The 18,202-nt window shown below is 37.7% G+C and overlaps 2 protein-coding genes across 6 annotated transcripts in view; one reads left to right on the plus strand and one right to left on the minus strand.

The window, feature by feature from the left end:
* The window catches only part of LOC135948211 (somatostatin receptor type 2-like), a 110,456-nt gene extending 99,200 nt beyond the window's left edge, over nt 1–11,256 (minus strand). For 4 of the 5 annotated variants that reach the window (XM_065497357.1, XM_065497358.1, XM_065497355.1 and 1 more), the window contains exon 1: nt 11,127–11,256. The gene's annotated coding sequence lies outside the window, so the exon portion shown is untranslated. The remainder of the gene's footprint in view (nt 1–11,126) is intronic. The other variant, XM_065497359.1, reaches the window with a different exon arrangement.
* A 5,263-nt stretch (nt 11,257–16,519) lies between these two features.
* LOC135948579 (uncharacterized) lies at nt 16,520–17,280 on the plus strand. The gene is made up of 2 exons (XM_065497923.1): nt 16,520–16,819; nt 17,059–17,280. Exons 1-2 carry the CDS (start codon nt 16,574–16,576, stop codon nt 17,227–17,229), a joined length of 417 nt encoding a protein of 138 aa, XP_065353995.1. The 5' UTR covers nt 16,520–16,573; the 3' UTR covers nt 17,230–17,280.
* The last annotated feature ends 922 nt before the right edge of the window (nt 17,281–18,202 follow it).

Below are 18,202 nucleotides of genomic sequence, written 5' to 3' on the forward strand. Positions count from 1 at the left end.
ATATTTAAAAATTTTACTCTTACTTTGTCGATTTTACTTAGAAACTGGGTCATGAGCTTCTCTGAAAAAAAAGAGTGCGTGGCCACCCTAGGTGCTGGTTTCAGTTCCGACTGCGAGGAAAAAGGCAAATCGAGCGCAGCAAGACAGAATGAGAATCTGCGAGCAATCGAACGCGCGACGCGGGGGTTCGTCGTCCCGCCATTATGCACAGCGCAGACTGCTTTCTCGTCTCGGAGGAGGGTGGCCGGGAGGGTGGGTGGTGGAATCGCGGCACAGACAGTTCAATTAAGCGTGCCGGCAGCATCGATGGCCAAATGAGCCGCTCATTTGTGCAGCCATCTGCATCTTGCACAGCAGCAGCAGCAGCAGCTGCAGACATTGCGCAACCAGCGAGACAAGTCTCTTCTTCTCTGCTTTTGATGAACCACGCTGGCGAACCGAATTAGCGACATTAGACACTCAACGAGCAGGCAGGTCAACCTGCCCGCCGCCGCCACCACTGCCGTGCAGTTTGTTTAATTAAGCTCGAAGGCAATTAGCTCAAAGAGAGAGAAACAGTGCAAAGAGTTGCTTAAGACGATGCTGAAATCTCGTGGTGTATACACACACAAGGAGTTGGGAACATTGAACATGAGTTTAATTAAGCATTAAACTTTCGTAACAAGCGGTAATGAGTGCATGCAATGCTGCTGAATACCACTCTTTAAGGAAAAGTGTAAGTCGAAATTTGGTAATTTGTGCGGTTCGGCCTTGCCTGAGAGAATATTTCGATTAATGTTCCTGCATTTCCATTTATTTGTGATCACCACGAGTCAAGACATTCGAATATTTTGTTCTGTGTGTCTGATTATCTTTCAGACGTACATGTATATGGGCAAAAAGAACACAATTTTCTGTCTTTGGAACCATACTTAAAATCGTCTAAATCCGTCTTTGAAAAATCTAAAACATTTTGCATTTTTTGGTTGGAGAAAATAATTTTTTAGTCAAACGCTGAGTTCATATAAGTTTTTCTCAGTTTCCCAAGCGTAAAATAATCATCTCTAATTTTTGATCACGTCTTATGCGAACCCAATCTGTTTTAGTCTAAAATATAAAGATTTTCATCTAGTTTCATCAACTCAAATTGGCATTGTGTAAATTAATACACAATTACAAGATCATTTGAATTATTTTCATTATGACTACGAATATTTTTGTACAAGTCAAATTATAAAATATATCTGCATTCTTAAATTCGAGGTTTATTAGGGTGAATATAAAACTTCAAACCCTACTAAAATGGATTTTCTCTTGTTTGTGAAATTAATCTAAAATATCGGATGTAAATAAACGGCCGAGTGGAGACATATCGTAGAAAATTAGCTTCCCTTGCTGCAGCATTAAATCGTCTTGGCTTGAAAGAGTTTTTTTTTAATTACAAAGTTCTCTAATATCCACTGAACTCCAGCAGCTCTAGATATCGCAAAAAGAGAAATTATTCTGTGATTTAATCCAGAGAGAAAGTCATCAAACGCTTAGCTTCAATAAAATCTTTTAATTACAAAGTTTCTCAGAAAGATTTTCTTTGAACTCTCTTACAAGCAAAAAGGTTATCTAACTGTATATACTAGGAATATCTCTTTACGTACAATTATTTGATTGAAGTTTCTTGTGTTTAGAATTTGCCTCATTTTTTTATTCGCCAATAATAACCAACCTCCTATACGTGTTTCTAGAGTGAAATTTGATTTTTTGTTAAAGACAGTCGTTTCTGTAGCGTTGAGACAAATCTAAAGAGACCTAATTAATATCTGGCAAAGTGTAGCGCCCTTGAGGATCTTTTCAAGAGCTTTTTTCTTTAGAAAGAACAAACTTTGAGCCGAATTAAAAGTTTACCCTCTCGTGTTTAAAATAGCCCAAATTTGAAAAAGTGTTGATTAAAAGCAGCCATGGGAGTAAAAACAGAAAGCGCGTTGTTAATCAAGCCGAGTCGACTTGACTAAGTTTCTTCTCGCTTCTGCCCTTTAAAGTTTGTCTCGAAGCAAAGAGTGTGCGCGCACAAAGCGCGAAGAACAACTTTCGCGGAATAATCAACGCAAAAAAATATAAATAAGTCCTCGGCCGGGTCGATGGAAAAGTCATTTGGTAGATGGGGAAAAGTTGCGCGTTTTTCGCTCTCTAGCAATTGGCTGCTCGCCGCAGACAGACGACGACAATCGTGAGTTTCGCACACTTTTGGTCGGCTGCATTTTTCATTTGGTCGCCATCAACTCGGGCAACTGAACGAACGCAAACACATTTTTTCCCTCTTACCATTCAGTATGGTCTCTGGCAAAGGAAAACAAGGCACGGAGCGGCTCGTTTTACTCCCAGAACAGCTTTGAACCCTCTTTCTCTCGCGCACGTGTGCATATGTGTGTTGTCACCGCGCTGCTGAGAATAATGTGTGTATATTTTCAAAGTTGAGAATTGGAACGAGCGTATGCATGTATAGTGCAGAGAGCATTCCCTTTGGTAAAAACTCGCTGCTGCATTTCTACACCCTTGTAATTGGCCTGGCTGCTGCTTTGAATCGGTAGAAAACGCTTCGATTGGCTGGCTGATTATATACTGAGAGCAGGAAAATAATTGGCTCTCAATCAAATTTAAATAGAAATTCCTATTCTAAATTGCACAATCACTTTCAAGTGTGCTCTAGATCCAATTTGTTCTAGCTCAATAAAATCTCCATTAAATCTGCGTAATTTAATAAATTACTCGCGATTATCTTGATGTTCCAATATGTCGTCTTAAAAAATGTAAATCTTGAAGATAAAACTCTACGAGTTTTCACTACACAAAAATTCAGCAACTGTTTCTTTTTTTACGATTTGAAGCATGCGGTCAGATTTATTTCTATAAAATTTGGGTTTTGACAGCATAATCCGTTTTCCACATTGATTGCCAGACTTTGCGGTTTTTCTTGAACAGGATGAACATAGAGTTTTAAATTAACTTCCTTTAGTGCCTTGTTAATTTGTGTTATTCAGCTGAAATGCTTTCTAACAGTTTCTGCTTTTATTAATTGCAAGAGTCAATTTTAATCATATTTGCAAAATAAAATCGCTTTTAAAACGAAAAAAGCAATCTAAAACTGTTTTTAAATATTCTAAAAATTACTAAAGAAAATTAGAGCCCTTGGGGCCCTCATTGTCGCAATAGTGTATAGCCCTAAATATAAAATGTTTAAATGATTTAATCGTTTTCCTATGAATTGTTGAATATATTTCTACATTTGTTTCCATTCTGGAAATACTTACGAAAGAAATCTTTATTTGTGCAGACTACCGTGTCAAATTTTATTGAAGTTTGTCTCCCAGTGGTCTGCAGTGGCGAGCATACCTTAACGGTGGGGGGTGGGGCTGCGTGTACGTGCAGAAATCGAGGTGTCGCCTTACCAGCAGCCCCTGCGTCTGCCGCCAATTAGCCGCTCTCGCTCGCTGTCCCCGCGGGGCGAAAACGAGAGTTTTCGGCCTCATTGAAGACGCGACTTTCAAGGCACGAGAGCGACAGACAACACGAAAACCCTGATATCCGAAATTGCACTGCGAGCATAGGGAAGGGAAAACGGCATCGAAATGTGTGTAATTTGAGCATTTCTCTGCGCGCCGCGGCGCTGGCACACAAATAAATGTGTAATTCCACTGCGCCAAAGATGAGTATCTGCGAAGCCAATTTGCATTACCGCCGCCCGTTGCTTCGCCTCCCCCCACACACCCCCGCGGATAGATAACTTCCAGCACGAAGGGTGGCACCTGAGAGAGAGAGAGAGAGAGAGAGAGAGAGAGAGAGAGAGAGAGAGAGAGAGAGAGAGAGAGAGAGAGAGAGAGAGAGAGAGAGAGAGAGAGAGAGAGAGAGAGAGAGAGAGAGAGAGAGAGTCTGCGGTGTAATTTCATTGCATCGCCCGCCCGTTGCGCAGAGACAAAATGCACGTACCGCCGAGTCTGTATGTGATTTGCCTGGCAAAAGGTACGATATGCAACTTGAATGCAAGCCTCGTCTCATTACTATGCACGGATAAATACAAACAATGGTTGAATATTATACTGCCGAGCAAAACACCGACAAAGGTGGTCATGCACAAAAATAAAATTTGATTAGCAATAAAGTGTGCTGTGCATAGATTATTATATTAGTATTATGAAAGTAGGTAAGAATAATGAAACCATTTTTAATAAAAAAATCTCGTAATAGTTTAATTGTACCCTGGAAGGTGATTTTTTTCATTTTGTAAAGATTGTTGAGTAAAAACTGCTTGATTTGGGATTAAAGTATTGGCGATTCCTGACAGTTAATGTCAACAAGTGTTTAACAACTTCAAAGTGCAGACAAAATTTCACCATCATTTAGGGGGATTTTAAAGTCGATCTTTAGAGTACAGCATACAACATTTAACCTTTTGCATTGTGCGCTCTATAGGAAGAAAGAGTTGAACCTATTTGTTAAGGAATTTCCACATGACACGCATTTTCCCTCTAGCATTTTCATTTAAGGAATTAGAATTCTCACTATTTGAGGTAGCTTTTTACCTTATTTTCAAGATATATTTTTGTGAGGGTGGTGAAATCTCAGGGAGGGCCAATGGTGGTGTTGAACAATTTTTTGAACTCGATTCCTCTTTTTGATTAGTGTTCAGAAATAATCAAAGGCGGTCGCATTTTACGATCACTATGATTGAGAACTCTCTTAAGCTAACACTAATGACATGAATTTTATTTTTCGATGTAAAGTACTGCTGATCCGAGGTTTGCGAGGCCGAAATAGCCGCTTTACAGTGTGTGAGAGCGGGTTACTTTATTTTCCTCCTCTCAGAAATTCGCTAGTTAACCATCCTCAGACATTAAAAAAATCATTTGTCAGTTTTAATGTGATATTTCTGAGTGTATTTAGAGAAAAAAGGAGTTTAGTGAATCTCGATTGTAACCGGATAACTCGTGCTTGAAGTTTAAAATGGTATGGCTCGCGAAATCGGTACACATTTGATGGTTTTGTGATGGTTAGAAGATCTATGAAAAAGTCGATCGTCCAAGGGCTGCTTTCGATTGATGACTGCATTTCGTTTACAAAAAATTAATCCGAACCATTGTCATTCTTATTTAATCTCAATTCAAAAGCCTATTTTCATTTTCCGCCAATGCTCCATAATTAAATTCTCAGACGCAAATGCAGTTTTTATCCTTTTCATACTATATAGAGACAAGAGATTATATGCTGTAGGCGTAGATAATTTTCTTTATTGAAATGCACTTTATAGATCCAGTTTTCCCACGTCATCTCAGCCTGAAGCATTTTTTCCATGCTATTCACGAAGCTGCTTGTCAAAGACAAAGCGATCTCTATCCTTGCTAATGCAGATGCATTTTTTCACTTTTTCTTTTATTTAAAGGAGTCAATACCTGGAAGAAAGCAGTACGACACAATACGAGTTCTGAAGCTACAGAAAATTGATGCGAGATAGCAAGAAATAAAATAGAAAAGTATTTTCAATCTCGAGCATTTTCCTCTGTATTATGAGTTGATCATACGTGACCTTTCTGCAAAATTCAATATTCGCTCTGCCAGTTCTCTAGATGCATATTTCCATGTTCCCAGAAACTACAATGACGTCACGTTTTGCATGAAACAAAATATCTCAAAGAAAGCATCAAAAATGTATTTATTTCTGGAGACAAATTGAACCTTAAACGTTTTCTCTGAATATTCTATTTCAGTCCATCTGATTTCGGACGTCATTCCTCTGGCAAATATTGTAGTACCAACGAGTAAAAAAATAAAGGTTTGCCCTTTTTATCATCTGCTCCGGTGCTTGATTGCGCAGTCTGGCTTTCAGCTTGGCCATAATCGAAGCAAACAGTTAAATGGTGTTTGCGCAGTTCACAGGCAAAATTAGCGAGGACAGGGCAAAGGGCCACGCCCTTGTTTATTTATTTGCTGGCTTGTTTGCCTCACTACAACTAATTTTTCTCTTAGTTTTCTCGCATGCGGACGGACGACTGACCGAGCGAGCATCGCAGAGGAGCGGTTTTTGCCTGAGCAAACAGAGGCAGGAGGTCGGCAACCCGCGCGACACTTCTCCCAATATCATAAATGCGTGCGAGTGAGTGAGTGAGTGAGTCAGTAGTGTACACACACACATGACGACGCCAACGCCAAGGCAGCAAGCAAGCACACACATAGCCACTCTGCGGCCAGCTCCAACTCCGAGGTCCCCTTTGGCTTGCGTCTCTCGGCCGGCGTCAAAGGCCAAGTTCGGCAAATGGGGGCTTTTAGGCTACAACGCACTGCTCGCCTGAAATAGCGTTGTTTCGGCTTGATGGGGTGCTCTTTACATCAGTTTGTCGACTCTGCCTTCAGCTCTTTTCATGAATATTGAAGAATTTTAGGAAATATTTGGGGTAAGATCATGAAGAGACGAACGGTGTTTTTTTCTCTTTAATTTGATGAAAAGGTGTTTGATTTCGGAGACCGGCACAATCAAAAGCTGTGTTTCAGCTCAATCTCGGGTTCCATGAGTCGCATTTACAAAAACTGCATATCGCTTGAATCGTATTCACGTCCCTGTAATAAAGTAGAGTTATAGGGTGATAAATATTATTATCTTTTGCGTAGTGAGGTGCAAGAAACCAAAAAAGAGGGTTGACTTCCTCGGCTTTCTAGGGGAGACTGAGACTAGTCTAGCGGTTTTTATAGATCTGACAATTAGAAGCGGAGAATTGGGCATGTAAATGTTTTTTAAGCCCCTCCCCCCCCCCCCCCCCAAAAAAAAACTCCAATTTTATGTCAGTTTTTATTTTTTGCTAAAAATACGTCAAAATCCAGATTTTACCTTGACCAGCCTAATTTTTTGCGTTCTACAAGACAGCAATCAACAGCCATATCAAAATAAAATTTTAAAATGCATTTGAAAATTCGAGTTTGAAAATTCGATTAGTTACCGTATTTTACACACCACTTTGAGGTTAACAGGGAAATTTTGACACATTAGAAAACGAGTTCTGAATTTTTTGTTCTACGACCAATTTGAAACGATTTGAATTAAATTCAAGTGCCCAAAAACGTTGAAAATTCAGAACGATTTTTAAATAAATATCACAGCCCTCGTTAAAGAGCCAAAGCGAAAAATAGGTTTAAAAAATTAGACCAAATCTTAATCTTCCTTTTGTATGTGAACAATTTAAAAGTTTTAATGAGCAGAGAGGCGCATACAAAAGAGAACCAGCGAAGGGAGGAGAGCATACCATTTCAATGAAAACGTCTTTAACTTTTCGTGTTGTGTTAATTCGGTCGGCTCCATAGCGTTTTATTGCTCGTGAGATCTTGTCGCAGGAATAGAAACTTCTGCAATGAAAAGAGAGGAACCATTTGCTTTTCGTTTTCAAAAGACACAACTGGTGCGCAGCAGCGGCCGGGTCCGTGTGGACTGTGTGTTTTTCCAGCGACAGGCTCCGCGCGTTTGTTGATGTTTTTGCTGCGCGCGTGAAAATATTGCACTTGCGATGACAGCGAACAAGTGCTAAACCAGCTAAATGCGACACATGCGCGCGTATTAATTAGGAAACGAGAGATTTCCGTTTCACATTTCTAAAAGCAGACACTGACGAGGGAATTTAGAGTTTTTTGATGTGAATTTATTTGAAAACCGTTTCACTTTCATGTTAAACGTGTCTGAATGCGATTTATCGTTTATTGTTCTCCATTCTGCATTTCTGTTTCCAGAAGGCATTGTAGAATAATGAGAACTAGGAGAGCTTTTGTATATAAATGGTCAACTCTAATGATGGAAAGGGTCTGACGACCCAGCTTAGGGACGCAATATATGAAACCATTATAGAGTAGTAATGCCTATATGTATATACAAGGTTCCTTTTAATGCCTATACAAGGTTGCCTCATGCAACGGAGGTTTTCATTAAAGCAACAATATTTATTCCAATATTTCAATATTCATAATTAAATTCTGGTTAAGGAAAATGCAAACAAGAATAAAATGGATTGAAAAGAAGGCGACAGTTGAAAATTATTACAATAATTGATCGCTGCAATATGCAATTGATTGTCAGCTCAATTTTCTTCCCGCTTAATATTTAACTGTCTCCATAAGATCGATAAAACCATAGCTTTCGCAGTTTCTTCTCCTGAGATAGAACTTTCTTAGCCAAAATGGAACAAAATTGATAGCAAATTTTAAAATCGAAATTTAAAAACGTGAATGTATCACTTACGACCTTGAAATTTTATTTAATGATTATTTTCATGTAAAATAATTATTTTAACCAGTAAAAACTATTGTAAGACAATTTTGCCTCTATTTTCAATTAAAATTATCAGACGTTTAGAGGAGCGAGCTCCAAAGTCGATTTCAATCGCATAACAAAAAGTAGCGCAATTTAATCTGAAATTCATGTTTCATAGCGTTTGATAACGGCACATAGCTACCGTTATATATTGTTTGCTAAACCTGCGCTTCAGTAATTTAAAAGCCAAATTTCTAAAATATTACAAACTACAATAATGGTTTCTTGAAAATTGGTTGAGTGTCATCGAACGTTACATTTTTTGAATCTGCTAAGCGAGACGTATCGAATCATATTTTAAGAATTCCATAATTTTCCAGCTTAAAAGTGATCTGGGAAAATCACGTGCAAATAAGATAGTTTTTATAAAATCAAGCTTTTATTTGGCTATTTCTAATTTTTTTTCGGGTTGAATAACGTGCTTGTAAATTAGAGTCAATTTTTAAAACGGGGTTTCTGGAAAACGGGGAGAGGAAATACTTCATTCAAAATCTCTGTATACAAAATATAATTTCAAACTCTGTGGCATGGAAGATAGAAAAATTAGTTTTCTGGTTAAAAGTTGCGCTTTACCTGTTATAATATTTTCAGTGGGACTCTAAGCTTGATTTTCAACCGTTTATTTTAAAAGCTCAATGATAAACTTTTAAATATATATATGCTGTTTGAAATTACAAAGATATAAAATTTATGTGTTCTTGAGTGAAAATAATTTTAATTATATATTTTAATGCTTTTGGATTTTGTTTCTATACATGAAAGGTTTCTAATTGTAAGATGATTACATTTGGACCACTTGCGTTTTCAGTCGTTACGCCCGACTAATTCAACACGGATCTCGTGTCTTTGTGTTTGTGTTTGTGTAAGCCTAGTCTTATTAGAAACGGCACCGCGGCGATTAACCTCTCACTCTCTGTGATTGCATCACGTAAGAGAGAAGAGAGCGCCGCTTTTTATTGATTAATCGCTGATGAGCAAGTTGAACAATAACACTTTCGCGCGCAGTCTTTTTTGTTGGGCACGCGACGCGGGGGCGGCTTCCCTCGCGGAACAACGGGTTAAACGGCAGCGCGGTGGTGGCACTAATTACACTCGGCGGCCTACATTTCGCCTCGAGAATCAAATATTTTTCCACGCGGCGAGAGCGGGCAGATAAAATTTATCGCGGAAACACACTTACAGGCCGTTTGCTCGCATTCCAGCGCCGCGCCGGGAACTGCAGCGCGCGTGGCGGTGAATTGCCACGCAATGTTTAAACTTAAATGGGGAAAACTCCAACAAATCTCCGAGTTGACACTACACGCGTTTTTAAATCGGATAAATATGCCAAGTGGAAGCAGTGCACGCTTGGAAACAAATAAACTTTTACATTATTTGTGGACTTGGCATGGTTGAAATTAGAGATTGTATTTCACACTGCGTTTTAAATTAACTTCTCGCTTTGTGTGACATTTCTATCTGAGTTATAGCGTTTCCCTTAATTTCTAGGGCACTGAAATTTAGACGGTTAAAAAGATTATGACGAAAAAAATTAAAATAAAAATTCAACCTAGCCTCATGAAGCCTGCTCCAAAGAGTGGTAAAAACATCTGCTTTTTTAATGAAGGTCCCCAGGTAGGAACTCTAAACTTTAAACAATGAAAAATTCAACTGGGATTAATTTAATTATTCATAGATTTTACTACAGCTCTTCTATTAAACAGATTACAAATAATGATTAAAATTATAAAAAGAAAGTAAAATGACACAGTATTGCACTGTTACAGAGGCTGTTTCAGCAATTTAGGCCTCATCAACAGTCCTTTACTTCCAATACAAAATTAATAACCGCAGTATAAGATGCAGATAATTTTGAATCGGCGATCGTTGAAAACGTCCACCAGCACTCATCCTCTGAGTGCTAACGAAAAGAGAAACGAGCAATGAAAATGACGACTCATTAGCCTTCCATTCTTATAAATCTGTCTAATGGAATAGCCATTTTAAAATCAATTATTAACTAAAAAAATTGCATTTCAAGCCCATTGAAGACTTAATGAAACCGTAAAGTAAAAAGCCTTATTTGAGACCAATTAATATATACTACATTTTTTAACAATTTAGTCATTTTGCACAACTTAACTATATATCAACGATTTATTTAATTCAATAGATTCATTGCAATTTGAAATATTTTAAAGCCTTTAAACTGATATTAAATAATTTATCCAAAAATAATGGCTTTTCCTGTGTACCTATTAAAATTTCCATGTTTGTAAATTACCCAGAGTTAGTACGAAATTGTTTTATTTTTGCTCCATATTATACTAATTTGACAGCCACACTACTGCCATAGAGAGAAAATTGTGCTTTTCCAGTTCCAATTAAATTTTTCTCCTTTCAAAAACTAACCAAAATCTGATAATAATTTGTTCCTTCTTCGGTTACGAGTTCAAATGTGTCTAAACAGATCAACCCTGTGTCAGGTAAAAGGTTGAAATAGCTGCTCTCAACAATATGCTTAAGCTTTGTGAATTCTTAATGATTTCAATACCGTTAAAAACACTTTTGACGTTGTTTGCATGCTTAAACTTATAAGGTTTTGCGTTAGCATACTCGTATAATTTTGTAGTCTAAAAAAATGAGCATATTGATAATTGTTGATGGTAAAAACCACTCGGTGTCTCCCATATTTTTTTCCATTTTACGAAATCAATTTTATCCAGTTTACAAAATGAAATTCGAAATTGTTCGATTTATCGTTCTTTTTCTCCGTTCGAAAATCTAGCACCTGTATGTCAAAAACAGTTTATGTCAGCAGTCAGTCACTCACCTCTTTCGTCTGTTTCGGCGCCGGTGCGAGAGCGAGCGAGAAAAGGACAGAGCTGCTTGCTGCTCGGCCGGGCGGGTCTCGCCGCAGACTGACTCGACGAGCACCTCGCACGCAGAGAGCCCGACGGAGGAGAGAGACGACCCCGCCGCTCTCGCGATTACACAACACGCTCGCTCTCGCCCCCTCCCTCCCCCGCGCGGCGTCTGCGCGCCCACCCACCCACTCGCCTCACCTGCCGAGGACAATCCTTTGACTAACTCACACCTCCGCAGCCAAATCTTTGTGCACGACAGCAATACTCGAGTATCGAGCATGAGCAATGATTCTTTGGTGTAATGAAAAAATTTTAATTGTTATTATTTCTCATTACAATGTGGGTGGGTAGCGTTTTTATTCATCAAAATTTTAAAGAAAATCGGAATACTTGAACTCACGTTCTTTTGCAAACGTGATATTATAATCAATTTTCTAACATTTTCTTAACTGGTTGATGAAAAAATTGATCTTAACGTGAATTATTGATAAATATGATATTAAATCATAAATTTTTCTCGAATTGAATTTTTTCACTGTTTGTAAGCAGGTTAGTATTTTTTGAGCAATGAATAATAGCTTCTAATTGTGCAGAGTTAATTAAAAAAACCAAATTAAACCAGCAAATGATTTTAGCTTTATTTCAACAATCGTAAAATAATTAATTTTGTTAGCTATTTATCATTTTGATAAAAAAAAATTTAGCGTCAGTCTACTCTTTATTTCATGTTCGATTGTCCTTTATAGTTATAATTTTAATTTCATTTAAACATTTAATATTATCATGTTTATTTTCGCATATAATGTAAACTAAATATGCAGTCGTTTATAAATTTGAAATGTAAAAAATGAATTTTTTGATAGGGATGTGTCATGGTACAAACAGTAATATTGAGTATTATAACCTTTTCTTCAACAATACCACATAATAAGTAAATATCTTTTTTACTACTTGATTTTGCTATTTTTGATATACTTTATTTTTGCATAACGTGGGTCAGTGTCAGTACTGAAAATTCTGAAAAATATTTACATTGCCCTTATATAGCTTATATGCTTTGAAAATGGGAAAAAGATAAAGTTTACCCAAGTTACTGCAGTTAAAATTTCAGACAAAGTCGGTTACGAAATTTGCTTTACCTAATCAAGTATGGCTATAAGCATGCACTGTCTCCCTCATGATTTTTTCCAGCAAAAGGGAGATTGAGCTCATAATTTGCATATCGTTAGATAGACCCGATAGTCCATTAACAAGAAGAAGGATCAAAATCAAGCAAAAAACTATTTACAAAAACAGGGATTTAAAAAATGTGGCAAAATAAGATTTTCGCATTTTGTTGAGGTAATTTTACTAAATTTAACAATTTTATCGACAGTGAATTGTAGTTAACAATTCATATTAATATAAATTGTAATAACCTGAACTATTTCAACACCTTGATAATCTACCATATGAAACAAATTTCATATTATTTTCGATCTCACTTTGTTTCTCAACCTTATACTGTATTTTTCTATACTTTTATTTCAAAATTTAACTATGGCTTTATTCCAATTGAATTCAACAGATATGTTAGCTATAATAACAATAAGTACTCGTTTACGCATTTTAGTAGATCATGCACGGAGAACAAGTGAACACAACATCTTTGACGTACATTATTCATTTTACATTGGAAAAATTACAGATAATTTTATTGAAGTCATTTTTGCGTAAAGAAACACAAAATTTGACATGCAACTACCCTATTTTACATAGTTTATAAATATTCTAATATAAACCATCAAGTTATTCAAAGGAACATATTTGTAATGGACAGATTACGAATCCCGCATCATCCCACTCGTGCTTTTTTCACAAACGTGCGTGATTTGAAAGCTCCTGCATCATCAGCCAGACGATAACATATGGGAGTTGAAAATCGGGGGATAGCAAGGCGCAGACAGCACGCACCTATAGCATCACATCCAAATAAATTTGTAATCAAACACGTAACGAACGAACCAACTAATCAAACAAATAAACACGTTCGTTATGTGACCTGTTTCATTGATGTGTGATTGCGTTTGCCACGATCGAGAGCGTTGCGAAAGGCTTTATACCCTCAGTGTTTTGTGCTGCCGCGAATGTGCAGTTCAAGCCCGTGCCAATGTCAACTCCAGTGAATTGACACTGAAATTTTGAAATTCTAAGAAGTATATAGGGTTGATAAAGTCTCATTACCATAACCCTACAGCTAATGCAGAGACGCTGTCGAACGTGATGAATTTTTCCTCGAATTTATTAACTTTGAGATTTCAATTAAAATAATACTTGTGAACCAAATATTTAAAAAAAAATGAATTTGTAGGCATTCCAATACAAATTTGAATTAACTCCCCATTACCAAGCCACACGTGCAAGCGTTAGACTTGTTTCCGCCGTGCGAGCATATTTATTCTATATCCCTAGGGTGGGGAATTTTTGACGAATTTTTTTAGACCTTTTTTGAAAGATTTTCGTGAACAATTTCTTGTCCGAATTTTCGACAAAATAGAAGGTCAATTTTCAGTTCAATTCACTCTCAACGATCTTTTTGAATAAATAAATAAATTTGTTATTAATCTTTCATTAGAATACTTAGAAATAGCTATTTGGAGCTTATCTGCTATCGCGTCCCCTTCATGCGTGCAGTAAATTGATGGACTGACGTTCTTAATTCAGTATTATAGTGTGTCATCGCATGGATTTGCAAGCCTATCACGTGGCAAAATCGAGTCAACGCTGCCATCCCAGGCGTAATTAGCAATTCATACGCGAGTTTGTTCCTGTCGCACGGCCGCAGGAGAGTCAATTAATCAGGCCGTATACGCCGCGTCAACGCTTTCCCACGCGTCACTAATTTGAAATTTCGACCTACATTGCGGAAATGATGCAATTTTAATCTAAATTGCTGCGGATTGCAGAGGGATTTACGCCCTTTTGTCAGACAAAAGGCTCACTTGATGCGGGATGCGTTATGTGCACATTACTTTTAGGTGCATGTGTGCGCTATCTGGAAAGAAAAAGCAGTAACAAAGAGGGATAAAGACAAAAGGGAACGACTCCGCGTCGAATCACACGGAATGTATCCGTATCGAGAGCCGTATAACGAGTGAGGGAGACGACCGCTAAAAGAGCTTTTAGCTGCATCGCACACACTCACTGCAGTGTACATATTGCATCCTCGACCGAATCACACCCTGTGAGATCTCTCAAACAGCAAACATTGTCTCTCGTGGTTGAGCAATATGCCATATATTCATTGTTCCAGCAGCAGCAGCACAGAGACGCAGGCGAGCGAACAGCCATTCCAGCACTTCGGTTCTTATTGAGAATCATGTGTGCGGCACGAGTGCGAAAATCCAATTGTGCAGAAAATGGAAAATACATATGCGGGCTCAATCTGCGCGGCGCGATTATGTTATTGTGCCAGACTGAGAACTGCACTTCATATTTTCTGTTTCTTCCTTCCACGAATATAATCGAATTTTGTCGTATATTTCAGCGCATCTCGCTCCTTTCCTTTGTCACAATTGAATCTGACAATGAATATAACAGAAATCATGCTCAAAAGTTGCATTGTGCTACAGGAATTTTCTTGATTCGTGCGCTGCAAGCTGGAATGGTTGCACAACAGTTTGTGCACGAATAATTTTGCTTTTTAGTTTATGGAAAATACATGTATTTCATCGAGCGACATCGTGAGTTATTTATTTATTCACCTTCTTTATGAAAGTTCCTCTGTTGAAATAGGTCATTGCAATGAATTTACTTTGAGAACACCCTAACTAAATTTGTATATTTACATTCCTTGCAACAAATTCTTTGAATATTTTCTCCATGGCTCAGTGCGTTGGGAAATTTCTACAACTCAATTGATACAGGGATATTAAAAAAATAATTTTTCTAACCATCGTCTCTAGAGTGCTTATTTCAGCATCATGGCATTTTGCAAATAAAATTTTAAAACTTATTACTGTGCTAAAATCTCGTTTCAAATTTAAAATAGAAAATATAGTTTTTTTTTGCCCATTAATTAGCAAACCAGAAAAAAGTATGCGTCGAAAATGAAGTCATTCTTAATTAAAAGCTCTCCCACACTACAAAATCTGATTAATTTTAGCAAAAAAATCTTGAATAACTTTTAAATCAGGGCTAAATGTTAAAATTTAAGTACGATAAAATGCGTGTTTTTTAGTTAAATTAAATGTTATATTAATAAATAATAACTATAATACCAGCCCGTTGGCTCGCATTGTTAAGGCATTCTCAGGGGAGTGTCAAAGCAATGGGAGGTTTTTGAGCAGTTCGGAGATCTAATACTGGCTACCCAATGTCAGAGATAGCAAAAAGTGGTTAGTTTAGTGACTCGAAATGCTCAAATTGCTCAACGGGCTGAGAGGCGCATCGGCGCCGACTCGCTACTTGCTGGTTTGCACCTTTCCAGCATGCGTGATTTGGCTTCACTAGACGAATGTCTAGCGTTTCAATGCAGTCCTCGGTGCGGAGGCAAGTGGCCCTTGAGTGGGCTGGGTCCCTGTGCGGCCTGGTGCGCCCATGTTATCCGTTCGTGGTGTTATTGGGACCCGGGTTTCAGCATTCGTGCTAGTGCAGTGCGCGCCCTTCCCGGTCCGAGAGGACAGGGATAAAGAGAGCAAAAAATAGCATTTCACCCTCTGATAAGCAATGTGATTGAAAAGAATATTAATAATTGCCATTTTCCATTTTCATCAAAAGTATTTATCGCATTGTTCAAGTGTTATAAAAATTGCGTGATAAAATTTTATTCATGAAGTGTTTAAAGATTCCTGTAAATTATGTAAACTGAGTTACATCGAGGGTTGCACAGCCGCATATATGTTCAAGTCACCCTGATAAATTTAAGGAAACTAAAAGATGTGACAAGTGTGGAAAAATGAATATAGAGGGTGCGCAGTTGTTGTTTGACTGCATACAACTCTTGAGAGCGGGTGTCTTTTTCATTAACTAAGGTAACTTAACTGCTTTGTGCTCGTCCAGCGCATTTTTTGGTCAGGGGTGAATGAAACCGGGTGAAAGAAATGCGTTGAGAAAGCACAGATGGCGAGGCAGTGATCGATCGCTCAATTTTCAACGTTTAGACCCACCGTGCTCTCTGTTACGATCTTAAAATATTTTTAATTTAAAGTCTATCAAAGCTTACGAATTTATAAAGGAAAATGTTTCTTTCCTTTCGTAAATTTTTCAATATTTGAATTAAATCAGAAATACAAACTAATTTGCTGCGCACTGAATCAATCCATTTTAACATAACTGTCGCAAAAACATTTTTGAACTTTTTCCATTGTTGTAAGCACAATTGTTGGTGAGAATTTGTTCATTAGTCACCAAATTTGAACTGCAGAAAATCAGAATGACAGCCTTGACCGAGAGTTTCATCCTGCAAAGCAAGATAAACGAGTTCGAAACTAAGCTGACGGAGCACATGAACAACGTGAAGCTGCGGATGCAGGCGTTCGCCGACTCTCTGCTGAGCAATCGGCTCGGCCACACCTTCTCTTCCGGCTCCAGCAGCATGATTCTGGACGAGATGTCATCTGTGCAAGATTCACAATCCACCCTGCAGAGCATTTGTGAATCATTCGTGTTTTCTGTCCAGGTATACCCTTTTGTTTTTCCTTTGAAGTTAAATTAATGCGTTCAATTTGGAAAAAATGTTGCCATCAGTCTGATTTTATAGTCAATTTAAATGAAAAAAATTGAAATTACATATTTTACAAATTAAAATATGATGAAAAGAGGATAGTGAAAGAATTGAGAGCAATTTTACTATAAAATTTCCTTCCCTTCACTGTTACGCATATTTACTATCACTAAAAAAAAATAATTTAACTCCAGATTATAATGGTACACCTGAGCAACCTGAACGTGTGGTCGGTTTTGGGCTTTTTGATGATGTTCATAATGATCGCCTGCTTGCTGTCGAACGGCTTCCCGGACTGCAGCGACCCAAGCAGCTCTTTCTGGTGCCTGATCATCACCGAAACTAAAGTTGACCCCTTTGAATGAATGTGTTCATAATAAATATTAGTGGATGTTAATGAGCAGGCGTGTGGTTCTTCTGGAAACAATAAACAAGCCGTTCTGCCGGTACAAAAGCGCCTCCTCGGTCGGTTGGTTGGTCGGGCATGTTATAAACAAAACTTTCTCATTAGCTTAGGTGGTTGTGTCGTTGCAAATAAGCTGCCTAGGTAACGACTTTCTCTCCTCTTTCCCCACTGGGAATTCCTGCTCTCGGAGCGCAAACAGCGATATAGGACCACGAGGACAAAATTAAATTGCTGTCTCTGAGGACGGGCTCTTTGTATTTCTGCAGATTAACTTCAGAGAACGTCTACTTTGCTTTCTTACGTGCCACCCGTACCACAAAATTTTAAAATTTCCTAACAGTCTGAGTCTTGTGCCTTAAATACTTTATGATTGCGGTGTTTGGAGGTTTCGATATTCTGCAAGAGCTTCAAATTTAATTCTGGTCTCTTTTATAGCACAGAGGCAGCCTTTTTGCTGCAGCTATTTTATGATTTAGGATATTTTGGAAGGATTTTTTCTATATTTATGAAAATGCAGCCCTTAAAATTATATCCCGATTTATAACATACTTCGCATACTTCGAAACAAATTTATTATTTAATAATTTTACTAATTCAGATTTTTTTGAAGGAAAACTGTGAAAATAAATTAGATGGTATTAGAGTTTGTATTTGAAAAAGATTTTGCAATTTTTATATTAACAGTTTATAATAGAATTTGGTAATAAACTATAACTTTCAAAGTAGAAAATGATAAAGCAGCTAGGGTATTAAAAAAGCTAATGCACAGCCATTTCTTGTTCTTGGTATTCACCTTGAGCAATGTGTGAGGCATAAATAATCTGATTTAACAATATGAAGTAACATTCAAAAAGAGGCAATATTTTTCCCTCTAAAAAACCTTTCTTCTCTCAGCCTACTGCCTGCTTGCGCCCCTCCCCCGGTCGTGTCAT

Source organism: Cloeon dipterum, chromosome 1 (assembly GCF_949628265.1).
Source record: "Cloeon dipterum chromosome 1, ieCloDipt1.1, whole genome shotgun sequence".
Classification (NCBI taxonomy): Eukaryota; Metazoa; Arthropoda; class Insecta; order Ephemeroptera; family Baetidae; genus Cloeon; species Cloeon dipterum.

Bases quoted from the DNA above. Each gene is read 5' to 3' on its own strand.
- LOC135948579 (XM_065497923.1), top strand. From the start codon at position 16,574: ATGACAGCCTTGACCGAGAGTTTCATCCTGCAAAGCAAGATAAACGAG. The intron at 16,820-17,058 runs GTATACCCTTTT...ATTTAACTCCAG, and splicing joins CATTCGTGTTTTCTGTCCAG to ATTATAATGGTACACCTGAG.